General features: G+C 43.1%; 1 protein-coding gene across 6 annotated transcripts; it reads left to right on the top strand.

Annotated features, from left to right (window-relative positions):
• Nucleotides 1–724: 724 nt before the first annotated feature.
• Nucleotides 725–20,544, top strand: MKRN1 (makorin ring finger protein 1). Of its 6 annotated transcripts, none has more exons than XM_043872625.1 (9): nt 725–745; nt 5,053–5,136; nt 7,567–7,695; nt 13,815–14,041; nt 14,501–14,727; nt 16,713–16,927; nt 17,649–17,759; nt 18,319–18,457; nt 18,817–20,544. In XM_043872625.1, the coding sequence occupies exons 3-9, from the start codon at nt 7,574–7,576 to the stop codon at nt 19,024–19,026; spliced, it is 1,251 nt and encodes a 416-aa protein (XP_043728560.1). In that variant the 5' UTR covers nt 725–745; nt 5,053–5,136; nt 7,567–7,573; the 3' UTR covers nt 19,027–20,544. The 6 variants fall into 6 exon arrangements, with proteins under 6 accessions (XP_043728560.1, XP_043728561.1, XP_043728558.1 ...); XM_043872623.1 differs by lacking the exon at nt 725–745 and adding an exon at nt 1,331–1,733; XM_043872626.1 differs by lacking the exon at nt 5,053–5,136 and having other exon boundaries at nt 727–745.
• The last annotated feature ends 5,060 nt before the right edge of the window (nt 20,545–25,604 follow it).

Genomic DNA, 25,604 nt, shown 5'->3' with positions numbered 1-25,604 from the left:
AGTCATTAGTAAAAATGTTGCATTTTCTCAAAAGGGGATTGTCAGTCATTTTGCAGCCATGCTGTGGCCTTGAGGGAAACATTGTTTTCTGTTGGCTTTGCCACTGTCCTTGTTTGTGTCTGTTGGGTACATTGTGGTCTGATTATCAGTGGGGTGGATTTTCACTTTCTCAAGGTAAAGAAATTACGTAAAAAAGCAAATTTAAGGGCTTATGAAAAACTGCTCAGGATTTAGTATGCAGCATCTGAGTGGACCGGGAGCATTAACGGGGAGGTAAGAGTAAATACTTCTTAATTTTCCTAATTTTAGGAATAACTCTTTGAAGTTGGGATATTTCAGACAGCTTTTATTATTCAGTATCTATTAAAACTGTAGTGTGAAGCACACCGTTAAGGGTTTTACATGAACTTTAAGTTTCACAACCATCTTCAGAGATGTGCTTCAGAGAGGTGTGGTTAGTGGCTCAGTTGTGTCTGATTCTTTGCGACCCCATGGACTGTGGCCCGCCAGATTCCTGTCCATTCGGATTCTCTCAGCAAGAATACTGGAGAGGTTTGCCATGCCCTCCTTCAGAGGATCTTCCCAACCCAGGGATCTTCCCGACCCAGGGACCGAAGCCAGGTCTCCCCCAGTGCAGGCGGATTCTTTACCATCTGAGCCACCAGGGGAGACTCTCTGGGGGGTAGGTCCTGTTATTATTTTTAAATTATTTTTTATTTTACAGACGGAGAGGAGGAACACTAAGGTAAGTTAACTGACTCAAAACTACATTGTTAGGAATGAGAGATGGCCCGAGGTTAAGGGAGACAAGCCGACTGCACAGCCTTTGCTTAGCCACCTTGCTCTTCTCCTGGGTTGAGATCACACCTCTAACGGGAAGAACAGCAGAGAACATTTGTTAAAAGTGTTCAGTCTGAAAAAAAAAATAGTGTTCAGTCTGGCCAGGCACTAAAAGCTCAGTGAATATATATATATATAAACATATATATATATATATATATATATGAACATATATAAAGCCTACTCCGACAAGGAAACTGAGGCTAGAGATAATGGGTATCCTGTCCAAGTTAACTGGTAGAACCAGCAAAGTCTGGATTCAAACCCAGGACCCCTCGACCCCAACCCCAGTTCCGCCTCTCCACTGCACCAGCCTCTGCTGGGAAGGACTCCTCCAGGTGAGTGCCCTTGAAATGAGGACTTTGGTTCCCTAGGCGAGGAACCTGGGGGCAGTAGGTGGGGCGGGGGGGTGGGCCCTCACCTGGGGGAGCCCGCCCTTGCCCCGCCCCTCCCGGGCGGAGCCGCCTCGTCCACCAATCAGAGGGCGCTGGGGGCGGGCCGGGGGAGCGCTCGGGCCCCGGCCCGCAGTTCGAGCGGCGAGAGCGCTCGTCGACGCGACGCCGGGGCCGAGGGGAGCGAGCCGGCGCCTCAGTGTCCTTCCCCTCCCCACCCGTCGCCTGGCCGCCTTCTCCTAGCCGCGGCCGGACCGGAATTATGTGATCCCGGAAGTTCCGGCGCCATTGCTGTGTGGGATAAACAGTAATGGCGGAGGCTGCAGCTCCCGGAACAACAGCCACACCATCAGGAGCAGGAGCGGCAGCGGCGGCGGCGGCGGCAGCGGCCTCCCCCACCCCTATCCCCGCAGTCACCTCGCTGTCCCCGGGGGCGGGGGGCGGGGGAGGCGGCAGCGACGGCGGCGGCGGCGGCGGGTGGACTAAGCAGGTCACCTGCAGGTGAGACGCAGAGCGGCCGGAGCCGGGCGCGGGGAGGGGACCGAGACCGCGGGGGGAGGGGGCGGGCTGCCGGGCCGCCGGGCCGCCGGGCCGCCGGGCCGCCGGGCGGGGGCGGGCGGAGATGGGAAGCGAGCCGGCGTTGCGGTCGCCGCGCTGCGTCAACCCCCGCCGGCCGCCGAGGCCCGGGCGCGCGGCCCCGCTGCGGAGCCGCCGCACCGCCCGCCGCCTCCCCGCACCGGGCCGAGCGGCGCGGCGCGCGCGGGGAGAGAGGTGGGCTGACTCCTCCCTCCTTTGATTGTCGCCGATCCCCCCACCCCAACCCCCGGCCTGCGAACTCGCCGGTTCCAAAAGGGGGTTTGGCTGTGTGGCCCGGAGCCCGCATCCCCGCAGCCCTGCCGGGCCGGCGATCGCCGCCGCGGGCCCGCGGGCGAGAAGTGGGGCCCGACCGCCGGCCCCGCCGCGGTGTCATCCGTTTGTAACGTCTTCCCGGGTCTCTCGGGCCCCGCCCGGAGCGGGGAGCTTTTGTGATTTCTCCTCTTGTGTGTTACCGGGCTGGGCGGTTCTGAGCTTTGTCTCCGAGCCGAGTGCCGGCCCGGGGGGTCCTCCACCACCTTAGGTGTTTACGAGCTGGCATTCCCGTTCCCCCCACCCTGGCTGGAAGGTGTCTTGTTTTCAAGTCCACGCGTCTTAAGGGAGTCGGGGAGCTCGTCGCTCCGCAGGGAGACGGATTTTGTTTGGGGTTTGGGATGTCAGATGAACATATTTGAAAAAAATAAGTGATTAGTAGAGGACGGTTATGCGGACGTGTGGCTGTGCGTCTAAGATAAGGGCATTTAATTGGATGTCGTACTTGAGTTTTTTTCTTAAGTGATCAGTAAGCGACTAGAAGCTTTTGTTTTTCTGTCGGTTGAAAAATCAGTTGAAACGCCGTTATTCACATAGGGGGGTAATTTATATGCAGATATCAATACTTCAAAATATTTTTTAATATACAGAACTCACTGTCCTGGTATTAACAGGGGTGAAGCGTTCTCAGTGCTTAATATGATACATTTAAGATAAGACATGAATGGTAAGCTTAATTATTTTCAATAACGGGATAGAGAAAGCATAAAAGCTGTTTCAGGTAGTTTTTTTCAGTCATCTGTAGATCTGAGAATATTGTGCAGTATCCCAAAGAATGAGAATTTTAAAATTCCTACTCATGGAACCAGGTCTTTGAGTCTGTTATTTCTGTTTTCTCTGCAATGCTGCAATTGCTTTATATGTGTTAGCTGAATCTTTTAAAATAGTGTAACCTTTATATTCCTGAATTTTCTAGTCTTTTACCCTGCAGTTCCAATCTGTCTGCATGCACTGAGAATAATCATCCTTTAATATGTGGATTCTTTAAGAACTCCATGCAGTGCCTTAATTTTATCAATACACACCGACTCTAATCTCAGTTATTGTTTGGCTTTGAATACCCATCACTAGCTTGACATTATATTACTTGTCTCATTATTATCCTGTTGTGTCTGTCTGAGCTCAACTCATGTCTGCAGAGAAAGTATTGTCCCTTCTGCACTTTACTTTCCTCTCTGTTAGAAACTTTTCCCTGATCTACTTCCCCTTTTCTAGTTCCTTACCAGTGTCATCAGAATTCAGAACAGCTCACTAGACTGATCAGTTCCTCTTTGCCTACCTTTAGATCTTTGAGTTTCTGAAATATTCTAGATCACTCCAGGACCAGCGTGAGTTTCTTGCACATGAACCCTAATAGATTAATATATTTAGGAAATTTACATCATCGAGTAAGCTATTTCTAATAAGCATTTTGTATCAGATACAGGGTTAGACACGCTATTGTTGTTTTTCATATAAAGCAACCTATAGCTTTTACTTGAAACTATTATCCAGTAAAAAGTACAGACTAATTGATGTCTTGGGTTTTAATACTTGACATTGCTTTCAGTTTGTTTTAAGTACTAACATGATCTATTAAAAATCTTTCTGCTTTGTCTAGGGGAATACCACATATATATTCATTCATTTATTGTAAACTTTGAGCTTTTTGAGAACAGGGGCCCTATTTTGTTTATCATTGTATCTGCAGGGCTTTATTCTGTGCCTGGTATGTGTATCTTTCTGGGACTAACCTCATTCAGTTATTCTGTAAATAAGTATTTGTGCTTACAATGGGAGACATAGAGGTAGATGTTGAAGAAAAGGCAGGAATGCATTGTATTATAAATATTTGCTTTGTGTTTGATAGCAAACTCTCCTTTGAAGAGAATTCAAGATAGTGCTGTGTTCTAGTTTGAACCCCTTTCCCCCCTGTATCTAGGAATTTGACTAGGGCTATTTTCTTCAAGGGTATAATCCTTAGAAGTTGTTTGGATGTTGGAAATTTGTTTTTAATTGCTCAGAATCCTCTGCATTTTCTTGTTGGTTAGTCTTTTCTAAATATTTCTCTTAAAAATTCTGTCTCATTTAAAAAAAAATCTCTCATTGTGTTACTTTAACAGCTTAAAAACCTAGACATAGTTTTCCCAAAGAACTGTGTTATGCTGCCCCCACCAGGCTATTCTGATAACTTATTAGAGGAGTTCTGTAAAATAGAAATGCTATTGCTTCTGGTTTTCCTGAGTGTGGGGTATGAAATTGTTTACAACTTGCAAGTTGTAGTTTTGAATTTAGACACTGCTAAGTATTATTTGTATATGTCCTCTAGAAGATAAAAGGCAGAATAAACTCTGGTTCTTAAACACCAGGAATTTCTCAAAATTACAGTTTGAGAAATAGGGAAGCCCAGGGTACATGTACTTGTCAAGAATTAAGTAACAAAGTAAGAAATGTCACAGCAGATTAAGTGATTAACTGCCAACTTACTTAATATTCTGTAATTTCTATTAACAATCCCAGATGCCTACCTATAAGTACTTTGAGGGTCTTGTTTGGTTCTCTTGTACCCTCACAAGCTTTTGGGGTTTCTTGTATGTATCTTGGTAAAAGTGCCTCGGTTTCCAAGAGGTACAGCAGTCAGGGATTCTAGTCAGTTGTATTTGTCTTTATTACCGGACAATGTCTGGTTGGCATCATGGAATCTTCAAGGCGGAAGGATGCTTAGAAATCCTGTGGCCCAGCCTTTAACAACAAAGGCAAGCTCAGCCTGGACAATGTCATCAAGATGAATTTGGGTGATGGCTTTTGGCTGTGGCATTTAAAAAAGAAAAGTGCTTGTGTCTTGATTGGTTTTGTAACGGGAGAAATTCTTGGAAGAGTTGACATTTTTTCCTCTTTCTGTTGTAACTTACACTATCATGTCATAATCTCTTAGACGTAGAGATGGGTTGGCAAGGAGGGATATCACTGTGAAGACTGAGAGAAAAAAGGCACGAAAAACAAACCAGAAACCCAGACGGTATGTACCAAACGCCCCTGTAAAATGATGCTTAGTATTTGGCAGTAACTAGTTAGGGCTTGTATTCTAGGGTTTCCCTTGATGTCACAGTATCAGGCGATTTTGTGTCTGCTTGAGTTCTTCAGTGCTGCTAGTTCTGGATCGCAGGAGCTTATGCCATTGCTGAATAGTTCTAGTTCTCAGTCCTTACATTAAATCACATTTATGATGTAACTTCCCACATGTATTTACTTTGCCAGGAATAGTGCTGGAGGTGACTCCTTTGTCTTCTCCTGGCTAAATTACTCCAGTTGCTTAAAATCTTACGGCATGACATCCAGGTCTTCTTTCCCTGTTGGCTGCCTTAGTCTTTCTTAACTGATTGGTTAAATGTGTACCTTGGAAACAAATGTAGTCAGGGTGTTTGCCTGCAGGGACAGAGGAGAGATGTGGAAACGAACATGAGTACCAGCAAAGACGTTATACAATTGCTACTTACTGAACACATGCTCTTTTTTTTTTTTAAGTTTTAAATCTCAGGGGAAACTAATATTTGTGTAGGTGGTGCTCAGACAGCTTCAAAGCTTGCAGAAAGTTGCCCTATAGTTGTGCAAAAGTTCAGACCTTGTTAGATTGTTAAGCCTGAAAAAAGTTGAAATTAGGTTAATTACAATTAGAATTTGACTTCCTGCTACTGTAGTCTTACATTTCAGTATGGACTGAAACCCTTGGGTACTTTAGAATCTTGCTAATTACAGCTCTTCCTATCAAGATGTTATGTTTTTTTCTTTGTCTTTACATAGAAGGTTTATATTTGCCAGTAATCTGAATAGAACCTTTCACATTTCAGTTTGAAGCAGCCTTCTTCAAGGCTCCTTTAAGTAAATATGACTGAATCTCTTTTCTATACATCATTCAATCCAGTGGACCCACTCTTGTGATCCCATGGACTGTAGCCTACGAGGCTCCTCTGTCATTTGATTTTCCTGGCAAAAATACTGGAATGGGTTGTCATTTCCTACTCCAGGCAAGGTATCTTCCTGATCCAGGTGTCTCCTTCATTGGCAGACTTCATTGGCAGGTGGATTCTTTACCACTTACCAGTGAGCCACATAGGAAGCGCATCCCAGCTGCACATAAATGCACATTTGGGGCAGTTATGACTTGCCAAAATTAAATCTTCTGTTCAAGAGAAAGAGACCAAAAGTCAGTGATGAGATGATGAGAGGGAGGATGGAGGGATTGGTGGTGGTTCTACTTATCAGTTATCTACAAAAAATAAGACCCTTATCACTTCCCTGATCCGCCTAGTTACTTCAGATTTCTTCTTGGCCCTGGCCCCATTTTCAGTTTAGTAGGTCTAAGGGAAGGTGTCCAAAATTGCATTTCTAGCTGAAGCTCCAGTACTTCGGCCACCTGATGCTAAGAGCTGAGTCATTGGAAAAGACCCTGATGCCAGGAAAGATGGAAGGCAAAAGAAGGGGATGGCAGAGGATGAGATGTTTAGATGGCATTATCGACTCAATGGATGTGAATTTGAGCAAACTGCGGGAGATAGTGGAAGACAAGGGAGCTTGGTGTGCTGTAGTCCACGGGGTCACAGAGTTGGACACGACTTAGTGACAGAAAAACAAAGCAAACTCCCAAGTCTTCTTAGAAACTGACTCAAACTCAGTTTTTGGGAATTTCTACTTAGCTACACATGTTCTCCTGTAAGGCAGAGGAAACAAGAGTCTGTAAATGAAGGACAGAAAGTGATTTCCCTTTGCTCATACCTTTGCAACAAATGTTACTTGTGTTCTCACATGTGACTTTTAAAGAATTAAAATGGTTTCTCAAAGAACTGAAACACAGTAGTCTGATCTGTTCCAGTTTACCCTGTTTCTTTCTTTCTTTTTTTTTTTTTTTACAGATAAAGCTGCAGATAAAGATTATGACTAAAGTTAGTGGAAAACGAGAAGCTGTAAATTGTAGGAGTGTAAATGGAGAGCAGTGGTCAGACAACTTGCAGAGACAAGATTAAGCATGACCTCCAAGTTTAAATCTAAATTGGTGCCTCTGTCTATAGGCAGCCTTCCTGTGGTACCATTATAGATAATTTTATGATCATATGGTCTAGTTCAACTATCTTTGTGTTCACTTCTCATGTTTGTGTACAAAGAATATAAAAGAATATATTACTAGTATAGAGTTAGTGCTTGTGTGTTAGTGGTAGAATATATTGGCCATGGGGACTTACCAGTGGATAAGACTCCATGCTTCCAATGCAGAAGGCCCGGGTTCAATCCCTGGTTGGTGAACTAAGATCTCATGCCAGATCTAAGCCCGCACACTGCACCAAAGACCCAGTGCAACCAAAATACATAGTAATAATAATAAAACAAAAAAGAATGTGTGAGTCATGAGTCGAGTACTGGCTTGTAATCCAACTTGTGGTTCTTTGTCTCACAGGTATTTCATGCATGGGGTTTGTAAGGAAGGAGATAACTGTCGCTACTCACACGACCTCTCTGACAGTCCATATGGTGTAGTGTGCAAGTATTTTCAGCGAGGGTACTGTATTTATGGAGACCGCTGCAGGTAAGAGTTTGTTTCCAATTTAGTTTTGTTCGGGGTGGATGGAGAAGTTGGGAGAAAAAACTGAGAGTAAAACATGAAATTCCAACAGCTTTGTAAATAATCGATTTATAAAGTAATACTGCTGTGTGGCTTGTAGGATCTTAGTTCTCTGACCAGGGATTGAATGTGGGCCATGGCAGTGAAAGTGCTAAGTCCTAACCACAGGACTGGCAGGGAATTCCCTGAATAGTACTTTAAAAAGTGCTCCTTAGGGATGTTAGCACATTCTGATAGATAGATCTCCGATCTCTCACTTGGAAAGAATGTATTATTACATTTACAAAATGCGTTTATAATATAGTCCTAAGTTTAAGTAGTGCCTGAGGAGCATGTTGGGCAGACCTAGGGATAAGGTGTGGTGAAGGCATGTTTGTTAATGGTATTTCCTTTTCAAGACCAAGAATAAGGTGCATGTTTGACCAGTTGGGACTGGTTTCAGTTCTCTATTAGATTGAATTATGGAGAGAAAATGGGATCATAGGCATTTGGGTTAGTGTATTAGGTTACTACTTAAGAGGGCTTGTCATTCCAACTAAACTTCCCTAAACCACCTGAGCTTGCAAGACTAAGTTATAAACTGACATTATGGAAAATGCTTTAGCAGTGTCTGGCTTCCTAGAATGGTGGAGAACAAGAGAGGTCAGCTACGAAGTACTCTCTATTCTTCTTCATTGAATTGGCACCATAGTCTTATCAAAATGTAATTCAGCAGCAGTGGGTTCTGCTAGCCATTGGGTAGAGCTAGTTTACAAAATACCTAGGAGTATTAATTTTCTATTGCTGTTAAAGAAATTACCCTGAAATTTGGCAGCTTGGAAACAGTAAATATTTATTATCTCATGGTTGCTGGAGTCTGGAATCTGGGAGTGCCTTAGCTTGGTGAGTGGTCCTAGCTCAGGCTCTCAAGAAATTGCAGCCAAGATTTCAGCCGGGCTGCCAGCATCTGCCATCCTCTGCAAGTCTTGAATGGGGGCTGGCGGATCACTTTGAAGATGGCTCACTCATATATCTTAGTTTCTTGCCTGGTGGACATTTCCCTCGGGCTGTGTTAGTGTCCTCATATTAACCTGTGCCCAGAGTAAGTGATTGAAGAGAGACCTCAGGGACGAGGCAACAGTGCCTTTTTATGACCTAGTCTCAGAAGTCGCAGGCTGTCACTTCCACTATATTCTGTTTATTACAAGTGAGTCACTAAGTCCAGTGCATGTACAAGGGGAAAGAAATTGGGCTCTACCTGTTGAAGGGAGGACCATCACTAGAAAAGATACTTTGACAATGTTGTATCCAGTTTTAGCAGAAAAGAATTGTGTCAGCTATTGGGGTTCAAATGCTTGGAGTTCAAAAGACTAAGAAATTATTGATGAGCAGGATATTGATGTTAGGTTACCTCACATCTTTTTTACTAGGAAATCTAGTTAAGAGGAGAGAAAAAGGAAAAGATTCTTTCCATGTGGTCTGTCATTTCACCCTCTGCTAAATTTTTGCAGTTTTGCTGGAAAGGAAAAAAATGATACAGTGACACTCCCCCAAAAGAAAAAAAACTAAAACTAAATAACCCAGATATGTCTTTTGTAGTCACAATATTAAAGAGGGCAAAAGTTAATCCGTCCTACCGGAAATGAGCGATTGCTCCTTTGTAGTAGGACAGTCCAACTTAATTGTAGGGCAGTTGTGTTCCTTGACTCAGCAGTCAGTTAAGAGACCTTATTGACTATAGAGAGAGAGGAGTTGAACATGGGCGAGAGTGGAGATGGACTCTGAGGTGCTGAGCAGAGAGATAGAATATAGACTGTGGATGAGTATGGTTGGTAACAGATGAACCTCTTATTTCAGAAGAGGTGCCCCTCCAATTGGACCATACAGCTGAAATGTTTGGGAAATAAGGTTAAACTGAAGAAATCCGAGCTGAATCCTAGATTCTCTTGTGTTAAATCAGCTTATTTTTCAGGGACCTCTGCCAGCCCCAGCAGCATTCCACGTTCTCCTTGGGACAGCAGTATAGAAGCCCATCTTCCGCGTAACCCTGTATTCAGAGTGGGCTTCCTCGTGGGAGACAATTTTAGTTTTCTTTTTAAAGGGTATAAAGCTCCCTTTTAGGGAGAATGATCCTGATTTGAGCTGGCTTTAGAACTCTCAGGATATAAGTGAAAGGAATTAGAGAAACCTATATCCTAATAGTCTGCCTGAGAGGAAAGTTTGGTGACAATTGTTTGGAACTGGCTGATAAAGGTGATTATTAAGAGCTTGATTATAGAGTAGCTAAGGAAGGAGTCTTATGGGCTTGTTCCAAGACTGTTTCCTTGTTAAAAATAGACTTGGGGGATTAAGCCTACTTTTCACTCTTACTATGTAGGGTTTTTGGGGTTTTTTTTGAGAAGCATAACATTTTAATAGATGAAATAAATACTCTAGTACATACAAGGTAAAAACTTGACACTGGAGGTGGGGGAGATACCTCTTATGTAGGGATCTTGTTATACAGCCTGACCAATGTCCAGGGATTTCAAATAATTTAACTCCTCATAAAGGCAGCAGTTTATAAATGAAAGATGATACCCTAGTTCCAGGAGCTCAGAAATGTTGCTGTATTCATTTTGCATGACGGGGCCCTGTTAATTTAAGTGAGGCCAGTTCTTTGCTGCTCAGGACTGTTGTCCAAGATCTAGCATCCTTGTTGTTCAGTCTCGCAGTCCTGTCCGACTCTGTGACCCCATGAACTGTAGCGCACCAGGCCTCCCTGTCCTTTGCTGTCTTCTAGAGCTTGCTCAATTTCATGTCCATAGAGTTAGTGATGCTATCTAACCATCTCATCCTTTGCCACCCCCTTCTCCTTTTGCCTTGTAATGAGTTGGCTGTTCACATCAGGTGGCCAAAGTATTGGATTTCAACATCAGTCCTTCCAATAAATATTCAGGGTTGATTTCCTTAGCATCCTTAGTAAGTGCCACAGAACTCCCAGTCATTGTTTCTAAACACCCACTTGGGAAAGGGACAGGATTGCCTTCTTTGACAACTATGGTTATGGTTGATTTGGAGGGTTTTTTGTTTGTTTTGACTGCACAGCATGCGAGATCTTAGTTCCCCTACCAAGGATTGAACCCTTGCTCCCTACAGTGGAAGCGTGCAGTCCTAACCATTGGACTGCCAGGGAATTCCCCTTTGGAGGAGTTTTCACTGTAGACCTACTGAATCCTATACATTAAAAGCTTAAAAAAAAAAAAAAAAGCTTAAAAGGCAGATACCAAACCTCATAAGGGTGGGGTGGTGGGCGTTGCAAGCCAATAAGATGGAGAAGTGTGGTTCTTTTGTGTAGAGGAAAAATTAAACTTCCTTCGCTGGAAACTGTATCAGAGTACTCTTTGCAAGATATGAAAGGCAAACACAATATTGGTTTCAATGTTGTCTCAGCATTAATCCCCCATTCAACACTTTGGCTAAAAAGGATCAGCGATTCTGTGATAATTCATTAAAGAATTAATTTAATAACGTTAACAAAGCCACTGTCATGACTGTGAATCCACTAGATATGATTAGCCGGGGCTGGCAGACTTTCAGTATGGGGCCAGAGAATTAGTATTTTTAGCTAGGCAGGCCATATGGTCTCTTGTAGCACAAAAACAACCCTACATAATACATAAGCTAATAGTGTGGCTAGGTTCCAATGAAACTTTTATTTTGGGACACTGAAATTTAATTTCATGTCATGAAACGATCTTTTTTCCCAACATTTAAAAATGTCAAAACAATTCCTAGCTCCAGTTGGGTTTGACCTGAGGCCTGTAGTTGGCCAGTTCCTATTCTAAAAGCTCTCTGCTTCACTGAACCATTAGCTTTTAGCAAATTCCTTTCAGAATAGGAGTCTTGCTTTTTCTTTCTTAATTTATTAGTTCTTTGTTGTGCTCTATCTTTCATGGTGCTTACTTAAAATTTTTACTTCAGAAGTATATTTTATACAGATCTATTCTGCACTGTTTACAAATGTGAACCTTCTTGCTAATATTCTATGCTATCAAAAATGTTATACCTTGTTGATTCCTTGATAAATTTACCTTAAAAACAAAATGCAATCCTTTCAAAAAAACTTGTAGTGGGACTTGCTAGTGGTCCAGTGTCAAAGACTTCACACTCCCAATGCAGGGGGCACCTGAGTCTGTTCCTGGTTAGGAAACTAGTTCCCACAAGCTGCAGCTAAGACCCAGCTCAGCCAAATAAATATTAAAAAAACACCCAGCTTTGTCATATGTGCCATTTGATAGATGATGATGAGCATTCTAATTCTGTGGCAAAGGAGAAAGAACAGAAACTAAAGTATGGGCATTGAAGCTAGTTCTTAGACCCTACGCATCTTGAGATTTAGTTTTACTTCATCCTTTAAAATTTCCTGAAGGCTGTCTTCATTGGTGAAGCTGGCATCTTAATTCCAAAACCTGGGTTCTTTTCTAAGCTGCGAAAGTAATTGAAATGTGAGGACTGGGGACTAGATTTCTGAGGTTCCCGAAAGCTCTGAAACCTCAGAGGAATGCTGTTCAGTAGAACTTAATGATAGCATGAAAGCTTTCTATCTGCTGCCCAAAGAAGAAACTGCTAGCTACGTGTGACCACTGAACACTTGAAAATGTAGCTAGTGCAAGGACCAAGGAACTGAGTTTTGAGTGTAAGTGTAAATAATTAGATACAGTTAATGGTTCTCTGTTTTACAGGGCAGCTTTAGAGTCACATTAGAGCTAGAACACTACTCAACACATCATCTCTAATATATTTTTGATGATGAAGTGAGACTGTCCAAGTGAAAAAGCATATTCATGATCTTTTAGCTTGCATAATTCCAGCCTTGGATAAAATGCACTGGGTTTTTGTGGCTGATACCAGGATACTTAAAGTAGGTTACCTAATGCTTAAGAGTTGAAATAGGAGGGTTTGAGATAATATGATAAAAGCCAGCTCAGCAAATGTTTGCCATGTTAAAGAGCAGTCTTCAGTTAGAATGTTTTATCTTTTAGATGTAAACACAGACATTTGTAACACAGATGACCCATGGTTAGTATTGCCAGTGAGTTAGTTAATGTCAGGAACCGCTAGATACATACTATACATTATAGCAGTTTATGGATTGAGTTAGCCAAAAAGTTGGATCAGGTTTTTCTGTAAGATGCTATGGAAAAACCGAGATGAACTTGGCCAACCCAATACTCCGTTCATCGTTAATTTTGTGTGTCTGAGTGAACCTCACAGCCTAAAATATTCGAAGAATTGTGAGGATTTTCTCAAGCAGCAAGGTGCTTCTTGAGGGAAATTTTTTTCTGTATTTGGAGATGAGGTTCAATAATTTTACAGATGACAAGGAATCGGGAAATGTACAGGGTGAGAGTTCAGAAGAGTAGATGAGTGGATGGATGTAGGAGAAAAGGAAAACACATTGTATATTTTATAAATACTGTTTCTCCCTTTTAACATTGGGAGCATTTTAATTTATGTGTTGGTAAAATGGTCCACATTTATACTTGTCAATCTTGCTTTGCTTAGTCAGTCAGTTTTGGCTGCATGGTCTTTTTTTTAAGTGGAATTGCCATGGTAACGATAGATTGTCAGCTCCTGAAACTCCTAATGAGAGTGCAGTTTGAGGGGTAATAGATGGTCTACAGCAGGGGTGGGTGAACTATGGCTTGTAGAGTACATGTGACTGGATGTTGTTTGTGTAAAGTTTTATTGGAACACAAGTCAAATGCACAGCTGTTTAGATAATGCCATGGCTGCTTTGGAACTACAGTTAGAGACTTAAATGGTTGTGACATTGGTGGTTTGACCTGCAGAGCCCTGAATCTGTGTGGCCTTGCTAACTCAAACCGGTCCCTGGACCAGTGGCATTGGTATCATGCGGGGACTTGTCAGAGACATGCAAAATTAGGGGCTATACTCCAGACTCAGAAATCAGGTGTCTGCCTTTTAACAGTTTCCCACATGATTCATAGGCACAGGAATTGGAAAAGAACCCAAGGACAGGATTGGGAATGTATATTCCATCTAGATGCTTCTGGTTAGACAGTGATGGCTGACTTTGTAAATTTTCTTTTCTTGTTAAGATATGAACATAGCAAGCCGCTGAAACAGGAAGAAGCAACTGCTACAGATCTAACTGCAAAGTCATCCCTTGCTGCTTCCTCGAGTCTCTCATCAGTTGGACCGACTGTTGATATGAATATGGGTGAAGCTGAGTCAAGAAATTCAAACTTTGCAACTGTAGGAGCCGGTTCAGAAGACTGGGTGAATGCCATCGAGTTTGTTCCGGGGCAGCCCTACTGTGGCCGGAGTGAGTATCTGTGAAGAAAAAAAAAGTTAGAAGGCTGGAGAGTGTTTTATTAGCTGAGTTTTCGCAACTTTCCTGCTTACAATTTTCATATTTAGCCTAGTCTTAATATTCTTAAATTAGGTTACCTTGAAAAAAAAAAAAAGGTGGAACAAAAGAAACTTCTTGACTTTCAATAGTAATGAATGTAGAATGTTTTGAAAAATGGACGTTTATCTCCTTTAATCAGTACAATTGAAATGCATTCAGAAACTTTTTTTAAAAAGCTTTTTTTTTAAATAAGGCTAATCTTGGAAATATCAGTAGCAAAAGACATTCATTTCTTTCAAGAGTGGGGGGATTAGTTTCAATATACTATTTTGAGAGTTTCTCTTAAGTTCTCTTTATCCTCTTTAGCGAGACTAGTTCATGTATCTGCCTTCACCATTTCGGACCTTTACCACCCTCTTAAACATTTTTCAGCTGCCCCTTCCTCCGCTGAAGCCCCGCTGCAGGGCTCAGTGACCAAGGAAGACGCAGAGAAGGAGCAAAGTGCAGTGGAGACCAAGAAGCAGCTCTGCCCCTACGCTGCAGTGGGGGAGTGCCGCTATGGGGAGAACTGCGCGTATCTGCACGGAGACGCGTGTGACATGTGCGGGCTGCAGGTCCTCCATCCCGTGGATGCCGCCCAGAGGTCACAGCACATAAAAGTAAGTCAGAAGGAAGCATGCACACTAACAGGTGTGAGAAATGTCTGCCCTTTCACAGCACTGTCAGCTCATGTCAGAGAGACATTGGGTGAATCAAACGGTTCTCTTTAAGTAGGAGTGTTTCCCTTTCTGGCCTTCTTGACTGTTTTATCAGGAATTAGGCGTTTAGAACCTCAGATTATGGGCTTTTTTCTTCCCCCCCTTTTTCTTTCCTTTTTTTAAAACAATGGCTTTTCTGAAATTCAAGTTCTATACAGCTTACTCTTCTAAAATGCATATTTCATTGGTTTTTAATACAGTTGCATAGTTGTTCAACCATGACCACTAAATGTCTAATTTAGGACATTTTCATTCTCCCCAGAAAAGAGACTTAATACTCATTAACTCCTTTAGTCTTCATTCTACCTTTCCTCCAGCTCCTGGCAACAACTCATTTACTTTCTGTCTCCATGGATTTTTTTGTTTGTTGTGGGAATTTCCTATGAATGGAATATATGTGGCCTTTTGTGACTGGCTAAAACAGTAGCATGATGTTTTCAGGATTTGTTCATGTTTTAGTGTGTATCCGTACTTTAGTCCTTTTCATGGCTGCATAGTAATCCTCTGGATGGCTGTGTGACATTTTGTTTTTCCATTTGGGTTGTTTTACCTTTTGCCCATTAAGAATAATCCCCTGAACACTCATGTATAAAGTTTTGTGGACATACATTTTAATTACCTTAAAATAAGGTTGCTAGGTCATATGGTAACTCTGTGCTTAATATTTTGAGCAACTTTTTCCCAGTGACTGTACCATTTTACATTCTCAGTAGTAGTGTATGACTGTTTCAGACTATGGTTTTAAGCCCATTTATATCTTTTTTTGTTTGTTTGTTTGTGAGTATACTGTATTGCAAACCTGATTAGAGGAAATTTTGCTTCTAATCATAATCATCTCTGTTTAATAAAAATTAATTTGGTTGTGAGGGTGGGGTGAAGCATGGTATAATAACTAGCATGTTTTTTATAGAATAAAATATGTGTAGTATAATGTTATGTCAATTATACCTCATTTAAAATTAAAAGTATGTGATGTCCACACAGAAACGTGTACATGAATGTTCATAGCATTATTCATAATGGCTTCAGAGTGGAAACAACCAAAGTATCTGTCATCTGGTGAATGGAAAAACTAACTGGTCTCTCCAGTGGAATATTACTGGAGAATATTCCATTATGATGGAATATTACCCAACAATAAAAAGAAATGAGAGTCATATATTCTACAACATAGATAACCTTGAAAATGTAGTCAACTGAGCAAAACCAGTCACAAACGACCACGTATTTTTTATGAAATGCCCTGAATAAGCATATCCACAGATTTGTCATTGCCTAGGACTGAGGGTGTTGAGGGGAGGTGACTACTGTGGATTTGGAGTTTCTCTGGGGTAATGAAAATGTCCTGATACAGACTGAGGTGATGTTTGTACAACTCTGCATGTACTGAAAACCATTTCATTGTATACTTTGAGTGCATGCATTATATAGTATGACATTATATATCTCAATACTGTTTTATTTTGAATGTGAAACTTACATGCCTGGCACATAAATGTCATCTAATAAATGTTAGTTTCCTTCACTCTTATTTTCTGACAAGTGGCAAACTAGAGTCTTAATCCTAATTACATTTTCCATCTAGAAACAAGTACATCAACAAACAGTATGAAAAACAGCCTGTAATGTGGGTAACAAAGGTTGAGTTGCAGGATAGAGAAAACTAGGCAGTTCTTTAGCTCTTGAAGTTGAGTCCTCAGAGTTTGACTTGACAGTATCGTGAAGTCCCTCCATCAGCACACCTGTGCCGCCTGGCAAACAAAGCTGATTCTGGTGTCATATTGGGAACAGTTCTCTTTTCCGTTGGCTGTTTGGCTCTCTGAACGGGAGTTCTTAGCGGTCTGTCGATTCCACGACCTGACTGCCCCTCTCTGTCCACTCTCTAGTCCTGCATCGAGGCCCACGAGAAGGACATGGAGCTCTCGTTCGCGGTGCAGCGCAGCAAGGACATGGTGTGTGGCATCTGCATGGAGGTGGTCTACGAGAAAGCCAGCCCCAGCGAGCGCCGCTTCGGGATTCTCTCCAACTGCAACCACACCTACTGTCTCAAGTGTATTCGCAAGTGGAGGAGTGCTAAGCAATTTGAGAGCAAGATCATAAAGTGAGACTCCTCCCCAATCTTCGTTTGTGCTTTCTATTTTGGGGAAGAATTTAGTATCTTGTGCCAACTTTCAGCCAGATGGACCGCATTTAAATGCATGCATTTTATCTCGAAACTGGGGTATTCTTCTAATTGGGAGTTCTTTGTATTTCAGCTAGCTTCTAGATTAGTTGGTATATCTACTTTTATTTGAACGAGGAAAACCCTATGTATCAGTTAGTAGAATCTTCGTGCTTTTTTCTGAGGAGATTGTGTTTAATGGATTAGCCAGTTTAGGCTCAGAGAAGCGTATCTAGCTCTGAATGTATGTTTCCTGGCATTTTACATTTTCCACTTTCCTATTCCATCCATTAAGCTAGCCAATAATCCACCATCCTTTAAAAATTGTTCTCATAACTGAACAAAAACTACATAATCTAAACAGAGCAAAGTTACAAGAAATAAATTTATTTAAACGAAAGAAAAAGGAGTCTGTGTGAAATGTCTTCTTTTTGTTGTTGTTTTTTTTAACCTAAAGTTATTTTTTAAAATGAACTGGCTAGCCATTGAGTTGAACTTACGAAAAAAGGAAATGGTCAGTTGTGTGGAACCCTTGCAGGAAGTGCCCATTTGCCTTTCAGTTAAGTCTTTAAATCTGGAGGTGACACACCAGGGTGTGTCCTTGAAGGAGAGTGGGCCTGTAAAGGGGAATTTGCATTGCAGCCTGTTCATTGTTTCCCAGGTCCTGCCCAGAATGCCGGATCACATCTAACTTTGTCATTCCAAGTGAGTACTGGGTGGAGGAGAAAGAAGAGAAGCAGAAACTCATTCAGAAATACAAGGAGGCAATGAGGTATGAGCACTGCAGCCTTTTCTCAAGCTAAGATCCCAACGTGTCGCTTGGGCTCACTTTGAAAAGAAACAGTGCTGCATTATACACTCCTACCTCCTTCCTACCCTTTCTTTTACTTCCCAGTACGGTTTGTCACCCCTGACGACGTTTACCCGGTGTGTGTCTTGCTGTAACACGGTCGCTGGGTGCACGCCCAGGGGCTGTGTTATAATGAAGCCTGCGCTGCTGGTATGGCTGACGCCCCAGGAACGGGGTCTGCCTTACCCCGAGTCTGTGTCATAGTTGTCCTACTGTATGCTTCTGTGTGGGCCTTCTCGAAGGTTCTCTCTCTGCTGGATCTGCAATTCTAGGGCTGTTAAGCAGCTCGACTTGAACGGTTTCTGGTTCTAGTCAGTGTTTTCACGCGGTAGCACACACATGTTTAAGAACACACCTTGGGGAGGGCTGTTAACAGACGTACCGGTTCTATCCCCTCCCCATTTTAAAGAAACCCTGGATGATAGTCGAATACAGACCTGAAATCCACCGTGAATAAGGGTTGCGATATTTTCCTTTCCAGCAACAAGGCGTGCAGGTATTTTGATGAAGGCCGTGGGAGCTGCCCATTTGGAGGGAACTGTTTTTACAAGCATGCGTACCCTGATGGCCGTAGAGAGGAGCCACAGAGACAGAAAGTGGGAACATCAAGCAGATACCGGGTAACTCTCACTGTTCTTTTAAAGGAGGGGAAATGCCACACGCTGAGCCTGAGGCCCGCACAGATAGGGGCAGGGGAAGGTGAAGACCCAGGTCTAGGAGCGAGAGACTAGAGGATTAGAGGAGGAGACCAACCTCAGCAAACCGGGAGGGCTATGAGAGGAAAAGCTAGAACGCTTAAGGCTCTAGACTTAAACGGTGTGCCGAGTAACCAGCGGGGAGGCGTTGGTAAAAGTCGACCCTAACTCAGAAGTCGTGGTTCGTCATGCCCTCTGGTGTGCTGGACGTTTTGCCTTAGAAACCACAGACTAGAAGATGCTGCCCGGCAGTGCCACCCCTATCACGGCCTTGTTTTTTACAGGCCCAACGAAGGAACCACTTCTGGGAGCTCATCGAGGAACGGGAGAACGGCAACCCTTTTGACGACGAAGAGGAGGTTGTCACCTTTGAGCTGGGCGAGATGTTGCTTATGCTTTTGGCTGCAGGTGGGGACGACGACCTGACAGACTCTGAAGACGAGTGGGACTTGTTTCACGATGAGCTGGAAGATTTTTATGACTTGGATCTATAGCAGCTCGGCGGGGTGTGTGAACTGGTCTGCCGAGCCTCAGACGGCAGCGGGCCTCGGGGGGTGGCGGCCGTGCCCGGGCCGCTCTCCTAGGCAGGCCTCTCAACTCCAGGTGCTGTCGTAATCATTTTTACCCAGGGCCTGTCTTCTCACCCCCTCACCTTTCCCCAAGGAGTATGTTGTTTTCTCTGTTTGAAAAAGTTACAAAAATAAATCTGAAAGTTAGTTTTTTTGTAACATGAATTTAACTGTCAGACAGTTAGTGTAGGTTTGTCGCGTCACGTTTTACCACCAGATCCACACAGTTCGAGGGGAGCGTACCTGGATTTCCAGGACTCATTTTGGAGGGCCCCAGGTTCAGAAGTACCCACACTGGCCCCTGCTTTGGGGGTCCAGGAAGCGGGGTGATGGGTGAAGGATCTGAACTGTAGCAAGTAGCCTCCTCCTGCTGTAGACTTGGGAGGCGGGTACTTGGTTTCTGGTAAAATCTGCACATGTGTGTTTTTCTGTCTGGTCCCTGTCCTGTCATCCCCGCCCTGTGCACTCCCGTCCTGTGGTTTTGGTCTTTGTTTCATTGCACACAAGTAATAATACTACTGGGTAACCAGAACCAGGTGTGAATGTATTTGAGATTTTTACTGTCTTTAGCGTGATAGGAAAATTGTGAAAGAACACATATAAAAAGATGGGAGTGGAAGAAAATAATGCAGAGTTGGAAGCTGACTCCCCAAGGCTGATGGACTTGGGATATGTGAGTGTGAGTGCGTGACAAGCTTCCCATCCCTGCATAGATGCAGTGTTTGTAGCCTTAGCGAAAAAACTCAGTTTAGTGGTTTCAGCCTCGTGTGGCAAATAGATCTTAAAGGACAAAGCAGTTTATTGGTAGCTGTTAATAGAGCAGTGCTAGCTCTGTCTGTATAAATAGAGAAATGGGCTTAGCCATAGAAGTGCAAACTTTCTGGTTATCCCATGTATTAACACAACCTAGGGCGTGGGTCCACAGTTGTGTTTAATGTTGTATGATCTCCTAGACTTCTCAGTCCAGGCACTTTTTGACAAACCTTTGTCCTCATTTGAGGCGTTTTTGGTCAGGTTTTTGTGTTCCTTTTTTGTGGGTATTTGCCTCATTCCATCCCCAAGCTTTGCAGCTAGACAGATTCAAAACTACGTTCTAAGCTGTGTCCTGTAATGGAGTCATTGGTTGGCAGTATAGTAAGTCAGGCTTTTCCACTAAAAGGGGAAACAGAGGGTGGTAATCCACAAGATAAGCTAATGTTAAATTGTTAGAAGAATTCCTCGATCGGAAATTTTAGCTTTGCATTTTGTTGCTCTTTCTTGAAAATAACTTGGAGGTGCCCCGGATGTGTCCATCTACTGCTCTGATGCCTCGGATATCACTCGTTCTTTTCACTTAAAGAAAAAAAGATAAAAACAAAACTAATTGTTGCAGAGGTCTCTGTATTTTGCAGCTGCCCTTTTGTAAGACGCACTTTTCCCAAATAAAACAATTTTTAAAACCCATGATTTGGCTTCCTGTTTTGTGTAATAGGCCGTTCTGAAATGTGCAGATGTCAAAATGTTCTACTTGTTTCTTGCATCGCCTCTTGGATCAGTTCATCCACGAGTCAGATTTCTGTGGACATAGTTTAATTGAGAAAAGTTGACATCTCTCCTAAAATATCTAGCCTACTGAGAAATGTTTGAGATATAGAGGACAACCTTACAAACTGTTTTGTATTTTAGAGTTTGCAAGACTAACCCTTAGGCCTCCTTTCTTGGTCAGAGGCACTGTCAGTTTCTGCTGCCATCCTCTGGTAGTTGAACTTGCTTCGGATCCACAAATAATGGTGTTTTTGTTCCTAGTTCTAATTATATACTTTTTTCTTTTTGCCATGTCTTGCCGCTCTCGGGATCCTAGTTCCTTAACTGGGGATTGAACCTGAACCTTTAGCGGTGAAAGTGTATAGTCCTAACCATAGGACTGCCAGGGAATTCCCTATGTGAATTTTTTTTATTGATGAAAACCCACCACTCCCATGGAAGACCTTAAGTAACCTTTTACAGTGCTTATTTGTAAAATAGCTTAATATCTATAATTAAGAGTAAATAATTGTATTGCCTATGTTAATAATCCATGCAATTTGAAAATGTTTCCTCGTCTAGGAATTGTGTGATGGCAACTTAACTGTAGTCCTGATCATAGCTGGAGATCCACTGAGGAGTCTTTCTGGAAGCTCCCTTCTGGTGGATCTTCAGCTGAAGCTGCTCCCTTCCCAAAGTACTTAGAATTTGTACTGATGAGGCCTTGCTGGGGACCACACATACTCCCAGAGGAATGCTAGAGAGCCTCGGAGGTGAGGTGGAAGTGGTGGGGATCTAGGGGGACAGAGAGAGACTTAAACCTCCAGTTTTTGGTGTCCAAAAAGTAGGAAGAGTCTCCTTAGTAGCTGCCTTGTTGGCATGTTGGTCCATGGTGGGGAGAGTGGCTTGGGCATGACCCAGGTGGTGGTAATAGCTGGAGTTCAGGTGGGTTGATGTCTGAAGCAACTTTTCTTTGTGTCTTTGTGGAAAAGATGGTGGGACTTTATGTATAAGCCAGCCCTTCATTTGTGTTGCTGCCCTCCTGCCTACACTGAGAGAGAACTTCTGTGTGCTTGTTAAAAGGTTGGGGGAAATACTGCTGAAGGTGTGGGGGAGGGAGGAGGGATGCCATCAACAAAGGTATTTGTAGGCGGCCTTGGTTGTGCTGTTGGAATCAAGTCTGCTTTCTGGGTGTGTGGTATGGTTGCAAAGAACATCTAACTTTTGTGGGCTGGGGAAATGCAAGTGGAAGGGACACGATGTCATCTCCAGGTGGAACGTTTAAGATCCAGCGCATGGTTTTCCTCATTCTCCGATTTTCTAAGGTGATGGATAATATTCCAAGGAAGTGGTGGTTCTGTCAGCCAGGGTCTCTGTATGAGGAGGAGAGGTGGAGTGGGACATTTGGCTCACTTCTAAGGGACATGGGACCCAGCTGTGTATAGGGGGAAGAGCTACTGAGACTTCGAGTGTTTGTGATGTCACAGCATCATAGCCCGTCCCATGTTGATCTCATCTGTCTATTTAAAGGAACTGTCATTTTATAAGGAAAACTAAATAAAAGATTGAGTATTTAAAATACTTTCCAGGCACCTCTATTCTAGGAAATCAAGTAAACTATAAATTGTAAGGTGATCAAGTAAATTGTACTGATGAACAAATATAATAAATGATCTTTTAAAATTGATACACAGGTGTACAGATATTAGTAGGAAATACATTGTTACAAACCTGGTTTTTTGCCTGCTCTTTGATAAATATTACTAATGAAAACATGATATCTTTTCGAATAATGAGATTTTGTACTGACTTTTGTTGTTCAGTTGCTAACTTGTATCTGACCCTTTGCAACCCCATGGACTGCAGCATACCAGGCCTCCCTATCTCCCTCACCAGCTATAGTGAGTGTTTCCTTTTGGCCATGCCAGGCAGCATGAGCGGGATCTCAGCTCCCCAACCAGGGATAAGACCTGTCCCGGCTGCCTTGGGAGTTGGGAGTGCAGAGTCTAACCACTGGACCACCAGGGAAGACCTGTGCTTCATCAGAAGCCCTTTAGTTAAATTGTTGCAAATTGGGTAGCTAGATGGTAAATTTTTAAGTAATCCTCAAACACCTTTTCTGAGGGTTGTATAGGCTCCTGTAGGAGAGGGATTTAACCTCTAAGTGGGAAAAGAGTCTTTAAAATTTAACAACCCAGTGCTTATTCTTTGTATCAGATGACAGGAAGAGATCCATTGCTAAGATCTTACTTCACCAGAACTAACCAGGTCTTCCTGACGGAGCGTTGTGCTCAGTCATGTCCAACTCTGCGACCTCATGGACTGTAGCCCGCCACTCTCCTCTGTCCATGGGATTATCCAGGCAAGAATACTGGAGTGGGTTGCGTTTGCCACCTCCAGGGGTTCTTCCCGACCCAGGGATGGAACCCACCTATCTTGCGTCTCCTGCGTTGGCAAGCAGTTTCCTTCCTACTGTGCCGCCTACAGCTCCCTTACCAGTGCGTAGAAGAGACACCCTGTAGTACTCGAACAAACAAGTGTTTTTAGGTTCAAGTGATATGCTTTACTTTCTTTTTAATTGAAAACTTGTTCCCCTCAACAAATACTTAAGAACTGACTTTCTGTAAAAGCTTGCACCTACTCTGTCTTTGCCAACAGTGATCATAATCTAAAATGAAAAATGATGAGTTTCTAAGAAAAAGATGTGTTTAAAGGAAGACTGAGGATATATTTGCCCTCTTATAAAGGGCTGGTTGTGTTTTTACTTCTGTGCATGCAGGTGCACTTAACCCCCTTTCTTCCCCTGCCCTTGCCTTCTGTGTTAGAATCGTGTTAATGGATAACATTTTAATAAGATGAAGGTAACTTTGTTTTACAGGTATTCGAGTCCTTGCCAGCACTGAGCTAGCACTGAGGTTCTGTGAGCACCGAAGTGGCAGGAGCGGTGCCATCCAAATAATCCTTGTGATCTCTATTTCCAAACTTTGGGACACCCCTGACAGCCCAGTGGTTAAGACTCCGCACTTCCAAAGCAAGTTTCGATCCCTGGTTGGGGGATTAAGATCCCACATGGCATGCGGTGCAGCCAAGAAAATATAATAAATCATTTCCAAACTTCTTTGCAGTTAAGTCGGTGCCATGAGACTCACTTGGACCACGTGCTGCAAGCCTCCTCCATCCCTCCTGCTGTGGAGGTGTTGGAAGCCACGTGTTAAATTGACTGTTACAGGATGGTACAGGATGGAGGGATTCTGAGGTCCTCAAGTGACTGAAGAAGACAGCCCCTCCACCCCAAATCAGGTTTTGCATGAATCAGAGATTCATTGAGATTCGCAAGCCTGTTCTCTGATTTTTTGCCAATACTGTGCTTATAGTGCTTTTCTTCATGGAACTTAGATTATTTTGGGACTGTTTCTTAAGAGTTTCTTATAGTTATGATAAGTACTAGAAAGGTATAAAGTGAGCTTTCAGTGGGAGGCCTGGCTCGTCTCTAGCCAGGAAAAGCTCATCTGAGCTGAGATCTGAAGGGGAGAAAGGCACCTCCCTTCTGACCAAAGACAAGTGCCAAAGCCATGAGGCCGGCAAAAGCAGACATATGACACCCTCTGTGGCCGGCAGGATATGCCCATCTTAGCTACCACTGTCTTTCCTTTTAGAAAAGTATGTCAATACAAGTGTGTTGGTAACATTTATGGGGATAATATTGGTTGTCCTGATATATCAAGATGATCTTCCTAAGTTAGTACTTTTAGTAAGATGTGACATATCCAGCTGGTCCTCTTCTTAGCCTAACTAGAGCTTAGCCCTCCTCCCTAAAGCCACTGTACCCCCAGAATCCTGTCCTACAGGGACCTCAACTATCACTCTTCTAAAGCCACTTGCACATTATTGGGCCACCTGGGCTGTAATTTGAAGTCCATGTCACCTGGCCATAACACTGTCTTCAAAGGGAAAACTTGGATGATGCTTTATGAAAAGCTTTCTTTTATGATTTAAGTAATTTATTTTTTGATTGTGCTTGGTCTTACCTGCTGTGTAGGGTCTCCCAGGTGGCTCAGATGGTAAAGAGTCTGCCTGCAATGCAGGAGATCTGAGTTTGATCCCTGGATCAGGAAGATACCCTGGAGAAGGAAATGGCAACCCACTCCAGTATTCTAGCCTGGAAAATTCCATGGACAGAGAGCCTTGCAGCCTACACTCCTTGGGGTCTCAAAGAGTTGGACATGACTGAGCGACTTCACTTTCTTCTTGCTGTGTAGGCTTTTTTTTTTTTTTTTGCTTTAGTTTTGGCAGAATAGGGGCTACTCTCTAGTTGCAGCCTTGGGCTTCTCACTGGGGTGGCTTCTCATTGTAGAGCAGGCCCTGGGGCATGTGGGCTTCTGTAGTTTTGGTTTCCAGGCTCTAGAGCACAGGCTCAATAGCTGTGGCACACGGGCTTAGTTGCCATACAGCACGTGGGATCTTCTCAGATCAGGGCTTGAACCCGTGTCTCCTGTATTAGCAGGCAGATTCTTTACCACTGAGCCACCAGGGAATCCCCTAAAATTTTTTTCTTAATGGCTCCTCATAAGTCTGTAAAGCAGTTAAGGCCAGTATTTGTCTAATTTTGCAAATGAGAACACTGGTTTCAGGAAGGAATCCTTAATGGTTTTGGACTCCACTTCTGAGTCTTTACACAGATCTGCCACCATTTGCTTCCTGTCTGGATGTAGCTCAAGTTTTCTGGGTGTCTTGAATAGCAGATTTACGTTCTTCCTCACCACCATCTCTTTAGTCGGCCTTTCTGACTTGAACATCTGTTTTCTCTTGACACTGTGGAGTCCTAAAGCCTCAAAGTTTAGAGGGAATGATTTTTTTGTTGTTACTTCTAGCTATGAAATAACACCAGGAGATTGAAATATAAGAAATTTAGTTTCTTATAGAGGATATGCTTTGTTTAAATCCTGCAGACTTCAAAGATGGCCAAAACACAACTCTTACCCTCTAACTTACGGTCTAGT

This window comes from Cervus elaphus, chromosome 18, assembly GCF_910594005.1.
Source record: "Cervus elaphus chromosome 18, mCerEla1.1, whole genome shotgun sequence".
Lineage (NCBI taxonomy): Eukaryota > Metazoa > Chordata > Mammalia > Artiodactyla > Cervidae > Cervus > Cervus elaphus.
The sequence above is the reverse complement of the archived record's forward strand: the minus strand, read 5'-3'. Positions and strand labels throughout refer to the sequence as shown.

What these genes read in the sequence shown, in the direction of transcription:
- MKRN1 (XM_043872623.1), top strand. Translation starts at nt 1,543, where the DNA reads ATGGCGGAGGCTGCAGCTCCCGGAACAACAGCCACACCATCAGGAGCA. An exon ending in ACTAAGCAGGTCACCTGCAG is followed by an intron (nt 1,734 to 5,052) that starts GTGAGACGCAGA and finishes ATAATCTCTTAG; the next exon opens with ACGTAGAGATGGGTTGGCAA. An exon ending in AGAGGTCACAGCACATAAAA is followed by an intron (nt 14,728 to 16,712) that starts GTAAGTCAGAAG and finishes TCCACTCTCTAG; the next exon opens with TCCTGCATCGAGGCCCACGA.